This window comes from Phodopus roborovskii, unplaced genomic scaffold, assembly GCF_943737965.1.
Source record: "Phodopus roborovskii unplaced genomic scaffold, PHOROB, whole genome shotgun sequence".
In the NCBI taxonomy this organism is placed as follows: domain Eukaryota; kingdom Metazoa; phylum Chordata; class Mammalia; order Rodentia; family Cricetidae; genus Phodopus; species Phodopus roborovskii.
Genome location: NW_026125295.1, coordinates 4,300,846 through 4,324,649, shown reverse-complemented (window position 1 = coordinate 4,324,649; position 23,804 = coordinate 4,300,846). Strand labels below are relative to the sequence as shown.

The window sequence follows — 23,804 nt, the reverse complement described above, 5'->3', positions numbered from 1 at the left end:
TGGGAACTGAACATGCGTCCTCTGCAAGAGCAGAGTTCTCTTAACCACTGAGTCTTCTCCCCACCCCCCCGAGTTTAAACTTAGCTGAGCATGTTCCATTTTTCCTTGCTAGAAGTGGCAGAGCTACATTGAGACTGACTTCCACAGTGCCCTGAGCAGACAGACACCTGCCCCATCCACAACTCCAGCCAATTTGCTCTTTCTACTTCCCCTCCCTCTGACTGTCACATCCCCGGTTGTTGATCCCCACCTCTATTTTAAGAGTCCTTCGTGCAGTCCTCTTAGTCACCAGGCACTTTGCACAGCCCACCTGCCAGCTACTCTAAAGTGTTCTGGAACAGCAGGCTACCTTGGGTGCTCTTGGGCACTGACATACCCCTGCTACATGCAGACTGACATGGCAAATGGAAACAGAGGCTCCCCACTACTCCAAACATCACAGAGAACTGGATTTACTGTGTATTTACACACACTAGAAGGTTCTACTGTCTATCCTTGCCTCTGGGTTGACATTCTATTCTATTCTATTCTATTCTATTCTATTCTATTCTATTCTATTCTATTCTATTCTATACTATTCCACAGCTGTTCCCTCTTCCCACCCCACACCACCCCCAGCCCTGAAGTCAGAGCATCTACATGGAAAAGAAGAAAGGAGTACATGTATGTTTCCTATGATGAGATCTTTTCCAAGAGGGACTGCGGAGCTGTAAAGAGATTTGTCACTCAGTCTCCAGTGTCAAGAATGATCATAACTTCACCACAGCAACGCAAGGCAGCATCACTTGAGAAGTCACGTTTATAGATCAGTCTTGACCAGACGACCAAACTAACACTGTTATTATAGATTGATTGGAAAAGAATCTACATGGAAACACTCCAAACCAAAACCTAAGGGAACCCCAAATACTCTCAAATATGAATTAGCATCTTTCCAGAACAAAAGCACGAAGAGGAAAAATGATAACTGAGTAAATTTAATAAGGGTATCCGTGAAAAAGAAGGGAATTACCCACTAGGAGATGGTAAGATACGCTAATCACTTTAGGAAGGAAATGTAAAAAATATTTTTAAAATTAAGCTGCCAGGTGAGAACACAACAATGACATAAAATTATTTTGCCTATATGTTCAAATATTAACCACGTAGATAAAATATTTAAGAAAGTGCTACTGAAAGTGACTTGGAAACAGAAATCTTCATTAAGTATTTTTTAATTGATTCTCTGAGAATTTCATAAGATGTGTTTTGATCATATTGGCCCTTTCTTCCCATGCTCTCCTTCCAGACGCACCCCCACACCAGACTCCAGAACTTCATATCCTCTTAATTGATGTTTTTAAAAACCATCAAGTCCAATCATGCTGTTCACATTCTTTCTGGGCGTGAGGCTTTCCACTGGAGTGTGGCTGAACTACTACTAGGGCCACACCCTTAAACACTGTGACTCTCCCCGACCAGCCATCAAACGTCTCTCAGCTAGGGCTGGGACTCGGTGACTCCATCTTCCTCCTCGCTAGGATTTCAAGTGAGTCAGAAGTTGTCAATATTTCAATTCAAAGGTAAGCAATAAACACATTTCTCTCTAAAAATTTCTCAACAAGAAGTTTCAGAATTCATTTTTTTAAATCTGGGCATTTCTAAAGGGCAAGTCACCCCTTTATCATAGTGATTACCTCAAAATAAATAGTTTTTTAAGTCTAAAACTCAAAACACAACCCCGTTGCCCTTGGGGACCCACCAGATCCGATTCCATTTCCCACCATGGAGTTTTCCATTTGACCCACATGGGCTGGATGCCCAGATTAACCTGTTTGTCAGCCCTCCTCAGAGACTAGCACAGACAGCTACAACTGTTCAAAATGCAGAGACTAAGATTGTGGAATGCTCAGCTCAGGCTGGGGTATCTAGACCACAGCCCCCTCCGCCAAGGCTCAGGGGTCACTGTCGAAGAAGACTAAGAGCCAGAGGCTCACTACGGGAGACAGTGTTCTCTGGAGTAAGTACGGTCTCATAGAAGGAAGTGTGGTCCCGTGGGGGTGGGGGACAAGCTTTGAGGCGTCTTTCGCTTAAATTTCACTCACAGACCATTTTCCTGTTGTTTGCAAGATGTGGGACTCTCAGCTCCTTCTCCAGCACCATGTCTCCCTTCATGCCACCGTGCTCCCTACCAAGATGATAATGGACTGAACCTTTGAGACAGTAAGTGAGCCACCCCAGTGAAATGTTTTCCTGTAAGAGTTTCGTCATGGTGTCTCTTCACAGCAATAAAAGACAGTGCACACGGGACCTATGCAAGTTTGAGCTAGATTAAATTCCAGCATGGAGCGGAGAGACAAACATGAAGTTCCACCCACACTGATGAGCTACTGGCAATTGATGGCTGCAGGAGGATCGATTTTCTCTAAGGCATGGCCCCCTCAAAGGTTAATCTTGCTCCAGTGGAAGCCATGTACCCAAGAGTACATGGGCAGCATAAACTGGACTTTAAAAATGAGGATACAAAGTTGTTGGGTTGACATAGAAGGAGAATGGATCAGGAAAAATCGAGGGTGGGGTGAATATGATGAACATATGTCAGCCATGTGGTGGTGGCACACGCCTTTAATCCCAGCACTCTGGAGGCAGAGGCAGGTGGATCTCTGTGAGTTCAAGGCCAGCCTGGTCTACAAGGGTTAGTTCTAGAATAGCTAGGGCTACACAGAGACACCCTGTCTCAAAAACCACAGAGGGGCGGGGGGAGGGAGAGAACATATGTTGTATGCAACTTTCAAAAGAAAATAATGAAAAACATAATCCAACTAAGAGAACACACACACACACCAACATAAATACACATACACTGGGGTGAAGGCGATCAATCAAAATAGATAGAGGCAAAGTTCTAAATATGTGAATACATTGACACATTAAAATAATAGCTCATAGTAACAAAATGGGGTTAATCTTTAACAAGGAAAATCTATGAGCATGTGTTTAACTGCTTAGGAAATAAAATGATGGAATCTGCTTGTAAGCTATCATAAACAGGAATATGGTAAAACTGAATATTTACTCCTAGATTGTTTTTCAAGAGGGATGATGAAACAAAAAACCAAGATGCTGTATGTAGGTGCAAAAATCTATAAGTCAATTTAGCGAATGCATTCCAGTTTCCAGGAAAAAAAATACGGAAACTCCTCAGAATTGAAAATTTATGGGTAAAATCATATAACATCTATAACAGTTCTTTTCTTTTAATTTTCTTTCTTTCTTTCTTTTTACTTTTGTCTTTAATAATAAGTGTTTCTGTGTATCTGTGTCTGAGTAGGAGTATGTGTGTGCAGTTCCCCACTGGGGCCAGAAGAAGGTGCCAGATATCCTGAAACTGGAGTCACGTTTGGCTTCTGGGAACAGAATTCAGATCCTCTACAGGAACAGGAAGCACTCTTCTCCACCCAAGTCTTTCTCTTATTTTAATAATACAAAGAATGTGGAGGGAGGCACAGACATCAGTGGGCTGAGCACACTTATTACTCATTGTGATGGGCTCCAGGGACTTCATTTCTATTTTGTTTATGCTGAGACTTTCCATAGTGGGTAAATTCTCATAGTGGGTTTAAAAAGAAGCACTTGTCATTCAAAGCTGGTGCTCTATCCCCAGAACCCATGTGAAAAGCTGCAGTGAGTGGACATCTTCAGTGTCAGCACACTTACAGGGAGATGGGGAGATAGGAGCTGGAGACAGGAGAATCCTCTGGAAGCTCCCAGACCAGCTAGCCTAGAACATGCCACACAGGAGAAGCAAAAGAAAATCCTTACTGCAACAAGATGGAAGTCAAGAATCAACTCCCAAAGAGTTGTCCTCTGATGAATACACATGTAATGACACATGCATGTCCTCCCCCTCCTCATGAGCACACTGCAACTCTTGCTTTTTCCCATACACATGAACACACACACACACACACACACACACACACACACACACACACACACACATCTTTGCTGCATCAGGGTTTTCTGACCTAGTAGCATTCACTTTCTTCATCCATGCCTTCCTAGCACCTACCCCCATCACATTGGTAAAAGCAATGTCTTAGCTGTTTGCTTAAAGTCTCTCCTGTTAGCATTTGAGTTTATGTAGGGGATAGATCCAGCCTTATTTGACCATACATTAGACATCAGCATTATGCAGGTTGAGCAAAAGGTGATTAGAGCAATTGAGGACCCTCAGTGGCCATATTGAACCAAGGTTGAATATTACAAATCAAAAGCTTGCTGTACAGGAACCAGCTCATCAGAGATTCTCCTACAGAACACAGAAGAAAAGTTAGAGCAAAGCACAAAATCCCCATCTCCTGGGGTGCATCTCAGACCTGTCTGGGGCAGGGATCCATGAATGGAAGGTATGAAGAAGGGGCAGAGTGTGAGGAGGAGGTCTTGGGATATTTCTCTCCTGAGACTTGGTCTAGTGGAGAGTCTCTAAAACAAGAGGCAGAAGAAAGAATGGGATGAGGAGCTCTGTGGCCCCCATGAGGACAGTGTGTTGTGATTGTCACTTCTCGTCAGTAGATACTGGTAGGCTGTAGGAAGCAGTCCATGGGGTTCAGTGTCACCACGGCCAGAAAGGACGTTCCCTTTTCTATCCAGTTCCCCAAGGTTTCTACCCTAAGATGGAGAAGCAGGCCATGTCCTAGTAAGTCTTTGAGCTCCTGCCTTTGAGTACTAATGTACTCTGAGGCCAAGAATGAAAATAAAACCCTCTATATCTCAGGTGTCAAATTATTCCACAAGGTAAAATTTAAAATACAATAACCTGTGACCATTGAGAAGAAAAAGGTACTCTCCAAGTGCTGTGGTAATCGGACACACACACACACACACACACACACACACACACACACACACACACACACATGAAGCAATGGAAGAACCCAGAAGTTGAAGTTAGCAACACACAGGCTGGAAGTTTGTGTACAACAGTGGCCCTCCATGGCATTCCCTCATGTTCTGGTGACCCTCAACCATAAAATTATTTCATTGCTACTTGGTCACTGTAATTTTGCCACTGTTGCTAATTGTAATGTTAATATCTGTGTTTTCTGATAGTCTCAGGGCAACCCCTGTGAAAGGGTCATTTAAACCCCAAGGGAGCCAAGACCCACAGGTTGAGAGCTACTGGTCTACAGTGTTTAGGGAGGTGTCAAAGCTCACCTTTAAAATGTCAACAAGAACCTAAAGACATTATATTGGTTTTTTAAAAAAGTATCAATAAGAAATCCAAAACATAAGAGATGTAAAATAAGGAAGCAAGGGGAACCTTTGACAGGATTCGGTTGGCTAGAAGAGCGTATCGGTGAACTTCAAGAGAGGTTAGAAGAAATCATCCACAGGAAAGGACAAAACTGGGCTGCGGAGATGGCTTGGTCAGAAGTGCTTCTCCCCCCTCACTCCCATGCAAAAATGTCAGACGTGGTGATGCATGCTGGTAGCAGCTCTGGGTAGCTGGAGACTGGCAAATCCCTGTGGTCCCTTGAACAACGAGCCTGGCCTAACAAGTGAGCCAGGCCGGTGAGAAGCCTTGTCTCAATAAACAGTGAGGATAACATCTAAGGGGAGCTATATGACTTCTACATATGCCCTGCAGTGCATGCATGCCAACTCACACACTAAACAAAGAAATAAATCTAAAACAGACAGAATTATAGGACATACACAGTAGATCACAGTAAAAAAAAAAAAAAAAAAAAAAAAAGCAATACACAAAGAAGTCCAATGGGCATTCAACTGGGGTGCCAGAAAGAGAGACAAGGAGATGGGGGCAATAACTGTGTACACGCTTTCTGAATTGAAAACAAAAACAAAATAACAATAGCACTTCACAGACTCAAAGGCCAAGTCATAACACATTCAACAAAATTCCTATTTAGAACACTGTAGTTAACTAGAAAACATCTTTAAAGCTTAAAAATGTTAACAGAAACCAAAGGAAAATGTCATTTCATCATAAAAAATAAAATGACACTTGAATGGGTAACATTTAAACATAATACCAGAAAGCTGGGGTGCTGTGTAAGGCAATGGGAAAAATCTGTGTAAGGGGATGGGGAAAGTCTGTGTAAGGCGATGTGTCTTTGAAGTAATGAAAGGAAATCACTCACTGGAGTTCTAGAGTGGGGAAAACAAATATTTTTTTAAGTCACAATATGCTGTCAAGTGAGCAAATAAGACATCCCTAAGTATAGTTTTCAAGAAGGAAAATGATTCCAGATGGAACTTCCAAGATTCATCGAGCCATAAAGATATGTACACAAAAATGTTGACAGCAAATTTATGTAAAATCCCCATTTTGGAATAACCCAAATGCTCACAAACGATAGAATGAACAAACAAATTGAGTGTGTGTTCAGATGCTCTGGACAAAAGGGTGAAAATACACATCAGGTTATCCCATGACATGGGGGACTCTTAAGGACATCTCTGGCATGGTAACAGGTGCTCAGATTCTCAACTCTCCACCCCACCCCCACCCCCCCGCCGGAGGCTGAGGCAGAAGGATCAGGATCACTTGATGTCTACTAGTTTGAAGCCAGCCTGGACAAGATAGTGAGATTTTGACTCAGAGCTGAACACACAAACAAATGGCTAGAATAAATAGAATAAACAAAAACTCAAACTCAAGAAACACATGTTACAACTTCTGCTTAAAGAAAACCCAAAGGAACCAAAGGAAATTCTGCTCTTCAGGTGATATCTGAGTGCCAAGGGAAACCAAAAAGAAATCAGTCTGTGAAAGGAAGGAAGGAAGGCAGGCAGGGAGGGAGGGTTTCTGACATCTGACTACCAAGGGAAACTAAAGAGAAAATCCATCTGTGGAAGGAAGGCAGGGAAGGCATCCGGGCTCCTGCCTGTGCTCCCTGCTTTAGTGTAATTACTCACTTTGCAATTCTGTAAGTTTCATTTGAGGCATACCATTGTCTCTCACCCTCCATGGACAGTGGTTCTAAGAACCCCATACCCAAATCTGCAGATCCTTAAGACCCTTATACAAAATGGCAAAGTACAGATCTGGCAGTGCTCATGGCAGACGCTCAAATCATCAATCAGCCAATAAATGCTCTTGCAGCCAAGCCTGATGACCTGAGTCCCATCCCCAAAACCCACACCACGGGAGGAGAGAACCAATACTCACACATTGTCTTTTGATTTTCCCAGGTATACCGTGGCACTCACACACACACACACACACACACACTTACACCATAATATATACACAACATATACACACATATACTCTCACACATATATACACACACAAAACATATGCATACACATACAGACATACACACACACACACACACACACACACACACACACACACACACACACACACGACTATCCTCTTCTGCTCCCCCAAACAACCTTCTACTTGAATGAACTGCCAAAGCACACGGTGAGTTCCTGTCATACTTTGCAAGTCTCCCCATGTTGTGATTTCCTTCTGTGTCCTTTTCTTTTCAAGGCGGAGCTTCCCACTGTAGGATAGGCTACCCTTGAACTCACTGTGTAGCCTAGGCTGACTTCAAATGTGTTGACGGTGTGCACTACCACATCTGCTTCACAGGCAGGCACGCATGCTGTGTGCAGCCCTCTTGCTTTTGCATACATGAGCCATCTGCATCCTCACAACTTGGAAGCAGGACCTTCATGACCTGGGTAGCACTTCTGTGGGCATTCCTTCCCTACATAAGAGATCAGAGTTTGCCTTATGGTTTCTGCCTTTCTACCCAGGTTACAAATGAGTTGCAACTCCATCTTCCTCATATGCCATCAGCATTTTCTGCACAAATCACAGCTTAAGTATGGTTACTAAACACCTTCATAAGTGCACCATATGCATTACCATTGAGACACTCAGCAAATTCCTTTGTGAAGTTCATGTGAGTAACACTTCGAATAACCATAGATGAAAATACACAGAAAATAACTGACCAACTTCTTGACTTCTTGAACTACTCTGTCTTTGGCATCACAGAGGCCCAGTTCCGAGCTCCTGGTACTTAATTTTTCAGATACCTGCTTTGGAAACAAACAACCCTGACAACCAGAGGCACACTGAGGGGAAATGAGTGGAGTGATTTATCCCCAGGAGTCACACCAGCGGGTGGAAATGAGTTTAAGACTCTGTTTTCACGTGGCTATGGGGAAATAAGAGACAAACCCAGGCAGACATTTGCGATCCTAAAACTAAGTTTCAGCCTCCGCACAGAGGCAGGTGTGCTGTGCTAATTATGGACTGCATCTTTTCATTACCTACCTCCCTGGCTTTCTTTTATGCCGTCTCCTTATGTTTCTCCTTTTCTTGGGTTTTTAACTTATATGATCTTCCCGTGATACAGGATTGTCACCCTCTTTCTTTCTGGGACAGTTTTCATCTGCTGGTTTTTGTCGGATCAGCAATACAAAAAAGGGCACAAAGTTGAATTCTTTCGTGGTTACTTAGTAAAAAGGAAGCCATTTGTGGTGACTATCATTGAAATGAAGGTCGGCGTTTCATACTGAACAGGACTGGCTCCCAAGATGAGTGAATTCTTCACCTGGAAGAGCATCAGAGAGATTCCCGCACCCTCAAGGCTCTCCAAAAATAGACAAGCAGAAGAGCTGGGATTCAATAATGGCCCAGTTCATCTATGCCAAGCTCATGAAATGCATGTAGCTCCAATCCCTAGGACCAGGTGGCATTCACCCAAGAGCTCTGGGGGATTTCAAGGGTGAAATTAGGAAGCTCTAGGCCAAGATGCTAGATGCAACTTTCTTAACAGTCACAGCCAGCAAATGGGCAGATGGAGAATGTCACTCTGCTCATCCGAAGGGGTCAAATGGGACCCAGCAAACTTCAGAAGAGCAAGTCTGTCTTCTGCTTGTCCAGCCTCATTAGACTCTAAAGCAAAAATAACTTCCCGGGGGAAACACTCTGGTGTCTGCAGAGGGAAAGTATGAATCATGAGTTTATTATTGGGCTGCAGAGCATCTGAATAAAACGCCCGGTGCTGATACAGAGCCAAGACTGTAAGTGCTAACCTGGGCCAGGATGTGGGGAGGTGCTGTAGATGCCACCATGTGGATGAGACAGACACATATCAGCATATACCATCAGGAGAGGGCATGGTTGACTCAACTCATCTTTGAGGAGCTCACATGCATATTTTGGGGAGTGACTTGCTTTCCCTCAAGGCACTTCTCCTAACTCCTGTGCTGAAATCCTATGTTAAAATGTTTTAAATATCCCCATCTTGCCCTCAAAAGAAGAAACTGTTCATGAGTTACAAAATATCAGGTTGCATGAGAAAAGCCAATAGCTTACATTGAGGGTAACAAGTAGGGCATGCATTAGTACTGGGTAGTGTTGGAGAGATATTCGAATCCAGCCACTTCTGGAAGCCTGTTCTATTAGTTAATAATTCCTGCATGCATATGCACGTGTGCTCATGAGCCTGTGGGTATGAGTGGAGGTCAGAGGATAGCCTTATCTGTCGATCCCCAGCCTTCTGGCTGCCTTGCTTACTGAGTCCCGGAACCCCCTACTCAGCTAAGGGATTGTATGTGTTACAGGGTTGAATTCGTGTCCTCACACCTACAAAGCATGTACTTTCGCAACTGCGCCATCTCCTCAGCCTGTACGAAGGAGTGGGAATGGGAATGCCCAATGAATAAGGCCCTTTCTGTCCATAAGGAGCTCATGTAACAGCCTATGGGACCTGACTCCAGGGGTCATAACAGGCTCTGGTGGTGGCTCACTCATGGTTTGCATTAGGACCTGAGGTCATCTATATCTAATGTGGTAGTTGAAAGAAAATGCCCTCTATAGGGAATGGCAATATTGTAGTGATCTATTCACACACACACACACACTCAAACACGCCACACCAAGAGGGAGTGGTCACAGGTGCAGATGTGACCAGTTAAAAGGAGGGGGGCTTGGAGGCCCTTCTTCAGCTCCTGGAGAGCTTCCGATGGCAGGGTTGGCATTGCTGCAGCAGGACCCTGCAATAGTGACTTGTTTCATGTAAGTTCTTTCTGTAAATAAACTCCACTTTAACCATACTGGCCTAGTGAACCCTGATCTCCACGTATCACAATATTAGGAGGTGTGGCTTTGTTGGAATAGTTGTAGCTTTGTTGGAGGAAGTGTGTCACTGTGTGGGTAGGCTTTGAGGTCTCCTATGCTCAAGCTACTCCTAGGGTAGAACACAGTTTACTTCCTGTAAGTAACTGTAAGTTACTGTAAGTAAGTAACTGTAAGTAACATCAAGATCCTGCCATGATGACAATGGACTCTGAAACTGTAAGCTATCCCCAAGAAAATGTTCCCCTTTTAAAAGAGTTACTGTGGTCATGGTATCTCTTCACAGCAATAGAAACCCTAACTAATATAGAAGTTGGTACTAGGGACTGGGCTATTGCTAGGATGGGCCTGATCATGCTTTTGTCTCGGGGAATGTGGACTTTGAGAGTTTGGATTAGAAAAGCAGTGGATGCTTAATGGGCCACACTGGGGGGGGGCATGAAGGGCAGCAGTGCTGAGGGTGATTGCAACTGTTGCAGCATGAATTAGAAGGATTCAGAGGAGAATTTTATTTTGGTGAAGAATGTGGCTGATCTTTGTTCTTGTTCAAAAATGTCTGCCTGAGGCTAAAGTGGAGAGATTTGAATAAATTTTACTGGAAGAAGAAATCTCAAAACAGCCTACTATAGACTCTGTCATATGGTTATTAGCGTTAACTCTAAAGAAGATTTATTACCAGAAAAAAATTTATAACAAAAACTGAGAAAGTAAAAATACAAAACATGCCATCTGAGGAGAAAAGGAACACTTGGAAGTGGAATGGAGCTGAGTTCTTTGTTCAATAGAATAAAGGGAGTGGTGACCTCAGGGTAAGATCCCACCCATTTAAATTTCCAACTTGTGGAAAGGAACTAAAGAAAAGATTAGAGCTGGATGTGATGGTGCATGCCTTTAATCCCAGTACTCAGAAGGCAGAAGCTGGTGGATCTCTGAAATTTGAGACCAGCCTGGTCTACAAATCAAGTTCCAGGACAGCCAAGTTTAGGGAGTGAAGGAAAGCATCAAAAACAGGAAGCTGGTGAAGATGTGATTGAATGAGGAGGGATGTGTGGACATGTTCCAGCCTCAGCAAGCAACAGAACTTGGCAGCTTCAGCCATGTGATTCTGGTTGTAGAGTCAGGGATACAAGAAAGGGTTTATGGAATTTTCCTCCACGACTAAGAAAGGGCATTGATGCAAGGCACATGTAAGGCCACTGTGTGAAGCTGTGAGGGGGAAGCCTGGATTGCCTTGGTGACCCCAATATGTTGGAGATGGCAGAGCCGTGGGATGCCTGGGGAGGAGAGCTGCTAACAGAGTGGAACCAGCCCATGAGAAAGGAGTGTGTTGTATGTAATTAACAAAGCTGAAAGGACTTGGAGTTCTGAAGAGTGTTTTCACATCAGACATGGAGATGCAGAGTTTGGAGTTTGTCTAGCAGGCTTTTGGTCGTGTTTGGGTCCAGTATTTCATCACTATGTCCCCTTGCCTACATTTTACAACAGTAATGTATATATCCTGTGCCATTGTGGGAGTATGTGATCTGCTTTTATCATTATTATCGTTATTATTTTACAGAAGATTATAGTTAAGAGATTGCATGAATTTCTGAGGAGATTTCGAACTTTAGACTATGACAGACTATAAGGACATTTGAAGTTGGACTGAATGCATTTTTGCACAGTGGTATGACTACAAGCCTATGGGGGCCACTCCTATCGGGGACTGGAATGTAGTGGTTAGAAACAAAATGCCCCCCATGGTGACCACAGTTAGTGGCACTACCGTTAGGAGGCGTGGCTTTGTTGGAGGAAGTATGTCATTGTAGGGGTAGGGCTTTAAAGCCTCTGCTCAAACTACTCCCTGTATGAAACACAGCTTACTTCCTGATGCCTGTGGATTAAGATGTAGAATCCTCAGCTCTTTCTCCAGCACCATGTCTGCCTGCATGCCGCCATGCCCCGCCATGATGATAATGGACCAAACCTCTGGAACTGCAAGTGAACCCAATTCAATATTCTCCTTTGTAAGAGTTGTGCGGTCATGGTGTCTCTTCACAGCAATAGAAACCCTAACTAAGACACCTACATAGTAGTGATTGATACTGGATTGTGTGATCTTGAGTGTGTGATACCAGATCCTATAGATGCTATGAGTAACAGAGTCAATCTACCACCCTTAATGAGCCAGGGTCTGTCATTGGAATTAATGACAGAAGCAATACCAATACCTAAACACCAAACCCCAATGGTAATTGGTTTGTTAGTTGGAGATTACTACAGTGGATTTGGAAGACAAGCCTCTTCTGTTACTGTAACCCCTTTCTTTTTAAATAAAAGTAAAACATGGCTGTCACTTACTGCGAACTGAAAGCCTTGTGTTTTTTACCGTGATGCATCCATACAAGTGTACACATGAACAACAGTTGTGTGAAAAGAATATGGCCAGTGTCCTCTTCTCCCTTCCCTTTCCCTCTTCTTCATCCCTCCCTTGGTTCCTCCTTCCCTTCATCCCCTCCCTCCCTCCCCCCTCTCTCTAGCACACTCTTCTTTTTTCTCTCTTACCCCTCCCTTCTTTTTTTTTAACACTGCCCTGTATGACCCACAGCACATCTCCAGTGTCTGTGCTGAATACATTTCTTTTCTTCCTCCTCCCACCCCTTTCCCTTAAAGAAACACAGAATTACAGCTGAATCTCCTCTAGAAGAAATGTCAATGGAATAGAATTGAGCCCTGCCTCTCAGGCTGTACATTTGAAACCTTGGGAGCAAATGATTGCCTGTTAACATCTGGAGCCAAGGATGATGCCTGGGAGGTCAGTATAAAATGTCACCAGATAAAATTAGAAGGAAGATATTTGCACCCATGTCTACAAGTCAACAGATACCTTGTCTAGCACAATGACATCCCTAAATACCCCTTGATGTCGAAGGTTAAACACATAGATTCTCATATTCTTCGAGTGAGAATGTAACCAATTTATGAAGGAAAACTACAAAAACAAGTACAGAAAATCATCTTGAACACTGATCATGGTTCTTCAGCTTCTAGGGATTTTATACAGAGTGGGCCTTGAAGATGGCAACTAAGTTTGTGATTATCAAAAGTTAGCACTGGAGCTGGAGAGAAGGCTCGATTGTTAGGAGTGTGTACTGCTCATGCAGGGGACCTGAGTTCAGCTTCCAGCTCCCACAGACAGTGCACAACCTCCTGTAGCTCTAGCTCCAGGGGAATTCATTGTCTCTGCTTGCTTAGGCACCTACACTCACGTGCAGACAAATACATGTGCATATAATTTTTTAAAGTAGATTAAAAATTGAAACCATCTAATTAGTCATCCTTAAGGGGTTGAACATGCAAATCACAGCATATCAAATGATAGAATGTTTTCCGACTATTAAAAATGCACAAAAGATATAGAACAATATTGATAATTGTGTTTGAAAGGGTGTGTGCCAGAAGCAAAATATGCTGGGTACTTTGTGAATTGATGATTAGGCATGTGATATGAAGAGTGTGCATACTCTTAAAGGCGTGGGTGCTGTAGGACACAGGCAAAGGTCATCTTCAGATATGAATATGTACATGAGTTTTTTAAAATCCATTGTGTTAATGGCTGGAGGGATAGCTTGGTGATTAAAATACCTTGCAGGGTAAATAGAAGGGCCAGAATTTGAATGCCTAGAGCCACCACAAATGTAGGGGCCCTCTGGAATCCCAGGGCTCAGGAGGTGGAGACAGAGAGTCATTGGGCAAGCTGGCTGTCTAGATTAGCTCAATCAGCAAATTCTAGCTTCAAATGAGGACAGCTTTTATGTAGACAGTGATCATAGAAGACATCTGAACCCAACATCAACTAATGGCCCCCCCACACACTTGCACATAAGTTCACCAATATACATGCAAACACATGTACCCATGCTCACACACACCACACATAGAACAACAAAATCCACAGTGCCAGTATCACCTTTGCAAATAAAAAGAAAGGAGGCCATGCCCTGCATTCCCTGTGGCTACTGGGTTGAGTTAGATGGCCAGGTAGGGAAGACATGAAAGGAGTTAGTGCAGCAAAGGGCTTCTGATGAGCCATTCCCCACACTCATCTGTGAGGCCTTTACAAACTAAAGTCCTTCTAAAAAAAAAGCCCCAGAAATTAAGGAGTGGATATGGAGATTTTCCTGCATCTGTGTAGAATACCCACTTTTTATTTGCCATCAAAGCGCCCTTTGTTCCTCTGTAATCCCCACAGGCACACAGACAAGCTATTTATATCACGGGGTTCTGGGGACATCTCACCTTCTTTTCATGCACATGGTACAAAGGAGCTCCTGAGAGTCTGGCTTTGAGAGTGTCAAAGTGCCTTGTTCCTGTAGCGGCCCCTGACCAACACAGGAAATTAGTCAGCGGGCCCACGGTGAACCCCTCAGGACAGCCCCATGAACACTCTATGGAGAATATATTAGGGAGATCGTTTTTTTACCACAATATTCACCAATTTGCTGTCTTTCAACTAGAGTTATCCCTTAACACCAACTGCAGCAGGGAGTGTAAATTAAACTGCCGTCCATGGAGCACCACTGGAGGTACACTCTGGCCCAAGTAGGGCTTAGCAATGAGCTCAGTATCTACATAACGTGATGGCTGCATCTCCAAATCCCCAAAAGGAGTAATTTGGGATGGAAGGAACTGAAATGCCTGGCTCTCTCCCCGAGTGAGCTGCTGAGAGGCTGTGAGCCTGAATCCTAAGTTGCAATGGAAACCTCAGGATGATGAAAGGCCCAAGAAGGCTGAAGGCACTGAATGAAACTTGCCCCAGAGAGAGACCCTGTGCGTTGCAAATGGCAGGGGCATAGAATCAAGGCTTTCCAAGCTCATTGGTGCTCAGAGGATGCCTCTGTGTACCCTGGAGACAAGACCTGGACTGAGCTGCAGGGTTTAGTGTGTCCCTGCTGAGTTTCTATGCTGCTTTGGTTCTGTGTTAGCTTCTTATCCTCCCATTCTTTGCTTTTCCAGTGAGGCTCCTTACTCTGAGCCAGTGTCTATTGGAAGCATGTAACTTGATTGCTGATTTTGCAGCGACTCATAGCTGATAGTATGCCCGGAATCTCAGAAGAGATTTGAATTCGTACTTTTAAGCAATGTTGGGAGTGTTTAGACTCTGGACCACTTCCAACTGGACTGAATGAATTTCACATCATGAGATGACCATGGACCTTAATGCACTTTACGTCATGAGGTGACCATGAACCTTTCTTTGGGAATGTGGCCTGAGTCTAAAGCGGCCCATAGGCTTACGTGTTTGACAATTTTGTCCCTAGCTTGTGGCACTGTTTTGGTAGGTTCTAGAAACTTTAGGAGTGGGGACCAAGCAGGAGGAAGTAGGCCCCAGACACAGGTCCTTTGGGTGTCCTTTCTCTGTCTTCTTGTTATATTCTGACCGCTGTCTAGCATGATAAGTTGTGGACAAGTGGAGTCATGCCCTCCACTGCCATGGACTCCTCCATCCCTTCCCTTCAAGGCTGACCTAAAATCAGGAGTGAATCTGAACCCTTCTCCCTTCAAGTTGCTTCTGTCTGGTATTTTGTCACAGGGACAAAGGCTGGAGCTGATACAGCGATGATGGATGGAAGTCACTCACCATTCTAAGAACAAGATCCCATGGTGGGACAGCTTCAAGGTCACTCGGGCACCCTTACACCTCAAGCAGTCATAAAAGAAAGAGCTGCTTGACTTTCTTCCCACATGGCAGGCCACAATGTTTCATCGCATCAATAGCAAACCTAACTGAAATGAAGGCAGAGCCTTAAATCTCTTCTTTCTCATTCCAAAGGTTCCCTGAAGGCTTGCAATCACACCCAAGACATGAGGTGCCAGCTATGCAGACTTTTCTAGCCAAGACATCGTCTTATCTGTCGGCTGCCTTACTTGAATGGATGATATTCTCTCGTTTTAGATACGCAACACTACAAGATTCATATACTTATATATTATTTATTGTGTTACATGTTGTTATATATCACATGTATTATTGCTATATATTTATATACTTATATCCAACACTAAAGAGAATTCATGCTCAAATTTTCCCTTACCTCACCTCAGCGGGGTCCCTTGCCTGGCCCCCCGAAACCCTGCCTGCTTCCTCTCCTCTAGCAGTGCCTTCTCCCTGTGGTTGTGTAATATAGATCGGATGTCTGTGTCTTCCCTATACCTTGCTGTGTGGTTAATTTGGTTGCCAACCGGCGGATCTGATCATTTCATCGGGGTTCTGGGCTCTCTGAGGGACTGCTAGATTGGCTACCTGAAATAGGAGCCCCACCTTGACTGGAGGGCCCCTCTGGGCTGAGTAACAGCATTTAATGCCCTGGACTTCTCAGCTATGGACACAACCTGACCAGCTGCCTCTTATGCTTTCTACCATGACTCCTGACCAGCTGCCTCTTATGCTTTCTACCATGACTCCTGACCAGCTGCCTCTTATGCTTTCTACCATGACTCCTGACCAGCTGCCTCTTATGCTTTCTACCATGACTCCTCTCTCGTGAAGGACTGTAAACTCAACTGTGAGCTCAGTAAATCTTTCCTCCCTTGATGCTGACTGTTGCCAGGATATTTTTCACAGTATGAAACAAATAACTTGCCATCAACTTTTGCTTAGATGTGGCATTTTCTCCTGGCATGGAACGCATGGTGACCATTGCTGCTTAACAATGTTCCAGCATTTCAACCTTGCAGACCACACTTCTCCAGCGCCTTTTTTACTTTCACTTTTAATAATACTTCTCAGTATTAATGCCTTCCCCTTTGGGAAGTTTTGCATGGGCTTTGTTAGAGGATAAAAATGTATACACTAGTGGCCTCTCTAAACAAAATAATTCTTTGGAAAAAGAATCACTACCACCATGGAACCAGGAATTCCATTGTGCCCTCTTAATTGCACCAAGAACAGGAATATTACTAGACACACCTGATCCTAAGGACAAAAGGCCCACAGTTCAAATCCAGAGCCTGAAACCATTAAATGCAAGAGTTCAGTTAATAAATACAAAGAAATTAGAATGGTGCATTATCAATGGAAAAGAGTAAGACATCAAGACATTCCCTTTTAGGAACATTATGAGGGATACAGACTCATTTAGTAAGACTAAGAAATTGTAGTATAGTATCTATTCCCAAGTAGTATATTGTCTATTTCCCAAGGTTAGGTGTTTGGATAAGGGTCTCCATTCCCTGGGGCACATGAGGAAAGTTCCTGCTTCTAGCAAGAGACACTGTGGCCCTTCCATCAACATATGACTGGGGCCTTTTGTTAAGGTCAAGGCTAGATTCCTGATCTCAAGCCACACCCCAGCTCACATGCCCCTTGTCTCCAGTTTAATCCTATGTACAACTACACAGTATAGAAAATATAGTCCTTTTTTTTTTTCAATAAAGGCTGCTGGTAGACATCCCAATTCACTCTAAGATACTGTCTCCCCCCTGACACACACACACTTCACACATCCTCTTTGGGACCTAACCGCCACCCCCACTGTCCCCCTCTCTTAAGCTGGTCTCCAACATCTTCCTTCCTTCTAAGCATCCATTTTTGCTCCCTTCTAGCTCATTGCTCTAAATAAAAATCTTTTCACAATGCTTTCCATTTTTTTAAATTTTATTTTCATTTTATGTGTAGAAGTGTTTTGCCTGCATGTATGTACAGGCACCGCATACATGCCTGCTGCCCAAAGAGGAAAGAAGAGGATGAAGGATCCCCTGGAACTGGAGTTGCAGTTAGAAGCCACCCTGTGGGTGCTGGGAACTACACCCAGGTCGTTTGCAGAGTTCCCTTTAACCACCAGGTCGTCTGTTCTGTCCCCAAACTGTCTAACTTTGAAGTTCTTTCCCTTTCTAAAGGTCAAGTCTGAAACCATCACAGTCATCTCTAGATGGTGGTGTGGGCTGCCCACAGCTTAAACTTTTCCTGTCATCCCTGCTGGCCCTCACATTACCAGCCCTGCTCACTAAGCCTCAGCGAATCCTCTCAGCTCTTGCAGTTGAACAAGGACTTTCTTTTCTTAGAAAATCTGCACGTACTGTTCTTTGCACCTGGGAGAAGCCTCTCTGCCGTGAATTCTCAGAGTCTTACCTCTTTCTCTGCATCAGATGGGAGTGCGTTTGGCTGGGCACACAGCTTACTCAGTGGAAATGGTTCCAGCCACAAGGACATTTCCTGTCACTTGTATCCTGTCACAGAGTCTGAAAACAGGTATTTTGGGGGTCGCCACAACATTTCAAAGTTATTACCCAAGTGTGAGACTTTTCTCCTTCCTTTTTATGACATTATGGACATGGTGTTTTAATCTAAGGTCATTGCCTCATGTTCACAGGGTGGCTGCCAGACATCTGTGTCTCTGGTTCTATTAGCACTGCACTCAAATAAGAAATGAGGGGAGAATTTCCATCTCATGTCCATCATCTTCATCGGAGATTCAAAGCCTTCACTAAATTGCCCTACATAGAATGGGCCAGCTCTATGACCTATGGACCAAAAAGGAGGCTATTTGGTGGGTACCAGGGATGACAAGAAGAGAACAAGAATGTAATAGCTCCTGTACTTACAACAAAAGCATCTTGATGTTCTTCAGTGTACTCATCAAAACAACAATTCAGAGATGGCTCAGTGGTTAAAGCACTTGCTGCATTAGTATGAGGATCTAAGTTCAAATCTTCAGCATCCACATAAAAGCCAGGTACAGTGGTACACACCAGTAATCCCAGCATTGAGTGGGGGTAGAGGGCAGGGCCTGGCTGGTGAAGCTTAGATGCTCCCTGGACAGCTAGTGTCTTAGAAACAATGAACTCTGAGTTTGGTGAGAGACACTATCTCAAAAAATAAGTGTCCAAGCAATTAAATAGGACACTCCATTCCCAATCTCTGTCCTCTTCATGCTATTGCGTGGGGAGTACACATGCATACATGTGTGTATATCAGCACACATCATACACAGAGGTAAACAGACCCATTGTAAGGTTGTCTTTTCTGTACATTTATAAACTCTCTGACAGTGGGAAAAAGTCTCTCACTCACTGCTCAGTTCCTAGAATAAGCACAGGAAAGGTCCTATCTGGGTCAAGTCGATCAGAGAGACGACTGAATGGATGGATCCAAAGCAGAATGACAGACAGAAAGAGGTGCTAATGTGACAGAACCCTCAACAACCAAACTCCTGAAAATGATTGCTATTTCTCTCATCTCGTGGCTGAGCTTTCTACTCCATTTAAGCAAAGAATAAGTTTTTCATCGAGAAAACTTGAACAATTGCTCTGAGTGCTCAATTCCTCACACAGCGAATGCAGCTCTGTTAACCTGCCAGTCATTCTATGGGAGCACACACTGCTGTTGTCATTGGAATTTAATTAGGAATTCATTTTACCAACCTAAAGGTGGCGCCCTTGTTAATGAGGCGTGTGATTCAGAAGGCTTGTTACTGTCTCCTTACATAAATGTGAGCCGGTTCTTGGGTAGGTCACTCAAAATATGATTGGAGAAGAAAGAACTGAGCAGCTAGGAAGTTATATAAGGAGGACTCAGAACTTTCTGTCTAAATTTTCCACTTCTAAGAGCATCACTCCAAAAGAGAGTTTGTCATTCAGGTCGGACGAAGAGGGAGAAAGAAAATGCCAAATTCCTGGCACACAGTGTGCATCTGGGCTGTTCTGTCCCTGAATCTAGTCCAAAAGGAAGTTGAGTTTACACCTATTTCTATCATGTCCTAAATATGCATCTGTGAGTAACTTAAGTGTGTTCTCTGACTCAAAATGGCATGGCAGTCTTAAACTACCTACTTTTCTAAATACAGTCAATTCACAGTTTTAAAACTTAAACCAAAAAGGTCAAGTGGTATTGAATAGTCACCTGTAACCAACCTGTGAAGACAGCCAACTCTAATCAACATGTGAAGACACTATCAACTCTAATCAACCTGGGAATACAAGTCACCTGTAACCAACATGTGAAGATAGCCAACTCTAACCAACCTATAAATATTGTTAATTCTAAGCAACCTGTGAATATAGTCAGCTACAGCCAACATGTGAAAACAGTCAACTACAACCAACCTGTGAATGCAGTCAACTACAATCAAACTGTGAATACAATCAATCATAATCAGCCTGTGAATATGGTCAATTCTAACCAACATGTGAATGCTGTCAACTGTAATCAACCTGGGAAGACAGCTAACTATAACCAATTTCTAAATACAGTCAACTACAAACAACCTAACCAAACACTTGGAGGCAGGTCAGAGCCCTGAAATCAGCTACTCCTGTAGATGCGAAATCTTTTCTTAGTTTTGGATGGACACTCTGCTTGATCATTTCAAAACATACAGGGTGCAAGAATACAAATAGCAATTTACTTGTTTTTTTATTTTTTAAGCCATTTAAATGTCTCCACAGGCAAGAGTAAAACTTCAAGTTTTAATTTGCAATAAAACTCCTTTAAAAAAAAAACAGAAATGATTTTCAGATTGGCAAAGGGAGTCCCCTCTGATGTAAACAGATGGCTGGGAAAGATCACCCACATGCTGAACACAGATCTTGAGGAGGCATTTCTAAGAATGAAGTAGCACTTCTCAGCCTGGGCCACTTCCCACAGGATCCTCATTTAACCCACAAGAAGCATGTGGCTTACGCCTCTGGCCAAGAGGAGCTCAGCAACCCCTGTCCCTCTTGCCTCACAGTCCTCCAGACTAGCATCTGACTCTTCCCTCATGCTCTAAAGAGAGCTTGTGTGAGCCATTCCCAGCAAGCCAGCATTTGAGACCAGTCCTTAACTAATACCCTCCCATAGACATGGTCTGCTAAGCCCCAGCTGAGCATATTAAGCATCTGAGTTAATGTGTGACACACATCTGTTCCACTTTCCCAGTGAGCAGAAACTTTGAGATGACTTAAATCCCAGACTCAGTCAATGAGAGATGGGGGGAAAAGCAACATTTAATGCCAGTTTTAAAATATAATCCAAATGAGGGTGTAAGAGGCCATTTTGCTCTAACTAATAAGATTATATAATGCCTCAATCAAATCCACTAAGCTACTGGGGAAGAAATATGAGTTATTTATCTGAGTCAATTATTTTTCATTTCAAGGTCATAGTATTTTCCTAGGGATCATCTTATTAGCCCGAGACAGCAAGAAATAAACAACAATATAGCTTCCAAAAACCTAGGGACTGAATGTGCTGAATTCCTGAAGCACACAGGGGGAAACTTACAGATTTGTCCTTGACTAGTAGAGCAGAGCACTGGATTCCAGCCATCAGCATCTTGTGCGGGTTCCAGGCCACGGAGTCAGCCCTGTCATGCCAGAGAAAAAGAACTCAGAGAAGGGCCTGGCTAACTACTGTAGGGAGAAGAAAAACACAAGCAAGACCTCCTGTACAAGTTACCAGTCTGTGGGTTCCACATCTGAAGGATGGGAACACAAGACCTCCTGTACAAGTTACCAGTCCATGGGTCCCACATCTGAGGGATGGGAACAATTTGGGGGCTGTTTTGTTTCAGAAAAATGGAGTGTGTGTGTGTGTGGGGGGGGAGAGTAGAGGTCGAACTCGGGCATCATTCCTTAGGATGCCACCCAACTTTTTGGGTTTCCACTCTCTTGTTGATCTGGAGCCTAGGTTGGCAGAACATTGAGTCCCTGGGATCAGCCAATGCTTGCTTCTCCAGCACTGGGATTACACATGTGTGCTACCACACATGGCAGTTTTTTATGTGGGACCCTTTTGTAAAGTACATCATTGACTGGGTTATGACCCATGATCTGCTTTCTAAGGGCCGCTCAGATTGAGACATGCCAACAATTGTTTATCTTGCCTAAATAAAAGTCAACTGCTAAACAGGAAACTAAATTTACCTGTGGATTCCATGCAGGAGCTGGCGATGCTTTCTTGATACCAAAGCTGAGCCACCCCAAGAGGCCTGTTGAGATATTTAGATGCACAAAAGTCACTGTGCCATTTGCTTGCCCATGAACTATGCCATAGCAAGCCTACACATGCCATTTGGTACTTCATTTGATAACATGTTCACCAATTTTAACTCTGGGGAGTTTGATGAGGCATTCTAACCGGTCAATTAGAACCCAAGTGTAGTAGATGGGTCCCCATTGACTCATAGATGTGAAGTCACACAAAAAGTGGGTATATTAGTAGCCAATTAAACTTTGTGTGGACCAAGAAAAGGTAAAACGAGCTGTAGCCCATACCCTCGCAATGCCATGTATCTAGAACAGATGACATCTTTACAGTGTTGCCGTACATACTGAACTGTGAGTCATGAACCAAAGACTAGTATTCTATGAGAACATCGTTGGCAAAGTGGCTAGAAGGGTCAACAGGGGTCAGGTAGAAGGAGATGTATCCTCTCAGGAAACTTAGATCTTTTCCGCCTACTGGTTCTCAGAAATATTTGCAAACATAATGTAGGAGGATTAGAGAGGAAGCCCTGAACTTCAGGGAGTTAATTATTGACCTCATGAACTTCATGAACACCAGAAAAGGGAACAGAGGAAAAGAACAGGAATGGAAAGGAGGGGGAATTTAAAGGGTGCACACCACAAGAGTTAACCTGGTTCTTGACAATTGTACCAGATAATAAAGAGTGGCTGCAGGGGGAGACTCTGGAGGCCCCGAGTCCTGCTGATGCCCTGAAATCCCACAGCATTCTATGAAGGGTGGAGATAGGACCATCTCCACTTCCACAGGAAAACTAAGGTTCACAAGTGCTAGGTAGATTGCCTGGAGTATCGTGGGTAATCAAAAACCCATTGTCTTTGCCTGATACCATTACGTTTAGTCAAAGTGATCATTTAGCCAAATTGAAGAGTATAACATGGGGGAGTTCCACGGAATGGGGATGCTTCGGGCAACAAACAATTGAGCTCAAGGTTGCCTAGCAGGCAAACACTACGTTCTTTCAATAATGTAGATAGATGCTGTGGTTGAAAAGCAGCAGGATTGTGTGCACCTGGGAGGCACAAGAGGAGGCAGAGATGAGACACTCTTACAGCGCTCAGAGTACTCATAAAGCTGCCTTGGTAGCCAAGATAGCAGAGCACCCTGCAGCCTTAAATCCCTTCATGCTAACTCTTCCATTCATGGCAAGGAGGAGGGCAAGGCTAGTGAGGAGTATAAGCTTGAGGATGACTTACTGCCGCCTCAGCCTCCCGTGCAGCCCTGTGTGAGCTTATCTTCTGGCCCCTGGACCCTCAAGTGGTACCCTCTAAGTTGCAGCCCTGATTCCTCCCCACCCCCAAGACTCCATGACATCTAGTGTTTCCTGAATTTTCGTGAATGCAAAAATTCCCAGGTAGAGAATTAATTGAGGTTGTCATTTAGTGTCCTTCCTATCCCTTCTCCAAACTGCCACATCCCACAGGTTTTACAAAGGCCAGATTGGACTGAGGCTGGAAGCAAGCAGGACATAATGGCCACGGCCCCTTTCTGCTCCCATGCGATCAACACTCATCCCTGACCCCTCTATACCCCCAAGAAAGACCTCCCAACCCTACTGAGCTGAATTTATAATAATGAGAATTCTTCTATCAGGCCATGAAGTCATCGGGCAGGATAGGAAGCTCCCATGAACAATTTTATTTCTCCATAGGCTTAAAAGAAGAAAAAAGTAACACTTCTGATGGTGGGGTCCTACTTTTCCTTAGTTGCCTT

The 23,804-nt window shown here is 43.8% G+C and overlaps 1 protein-coding gene across 1 annotated transcript in view; it reads right to left on the bottom strand.

Moving 5' to 3' along the window:
* Positions 1-23,804, bottom strand: part of Gadl1 (glutamate decarboxylase like 1) — a 167,366-nt gene that overhangs the window by 83,633 nt on the left and 59,929 nt on the right. The window contains exons 10-11 of the mRNA XM_051202041.1: positions 21,992-22,056; positions 21,351-21,432 (exon numbers count right to left, since the gene is read on the bottom strand). Coding sequence (XP_051057998.1) covers positions 21,351-21,432; positions 21,992-22,056 — 147 coding nt within the window. The remainder of the gene's footprint in view (positions 1-21,350; positions 21,433-21,991; positions 22,057-23,804) is intronic.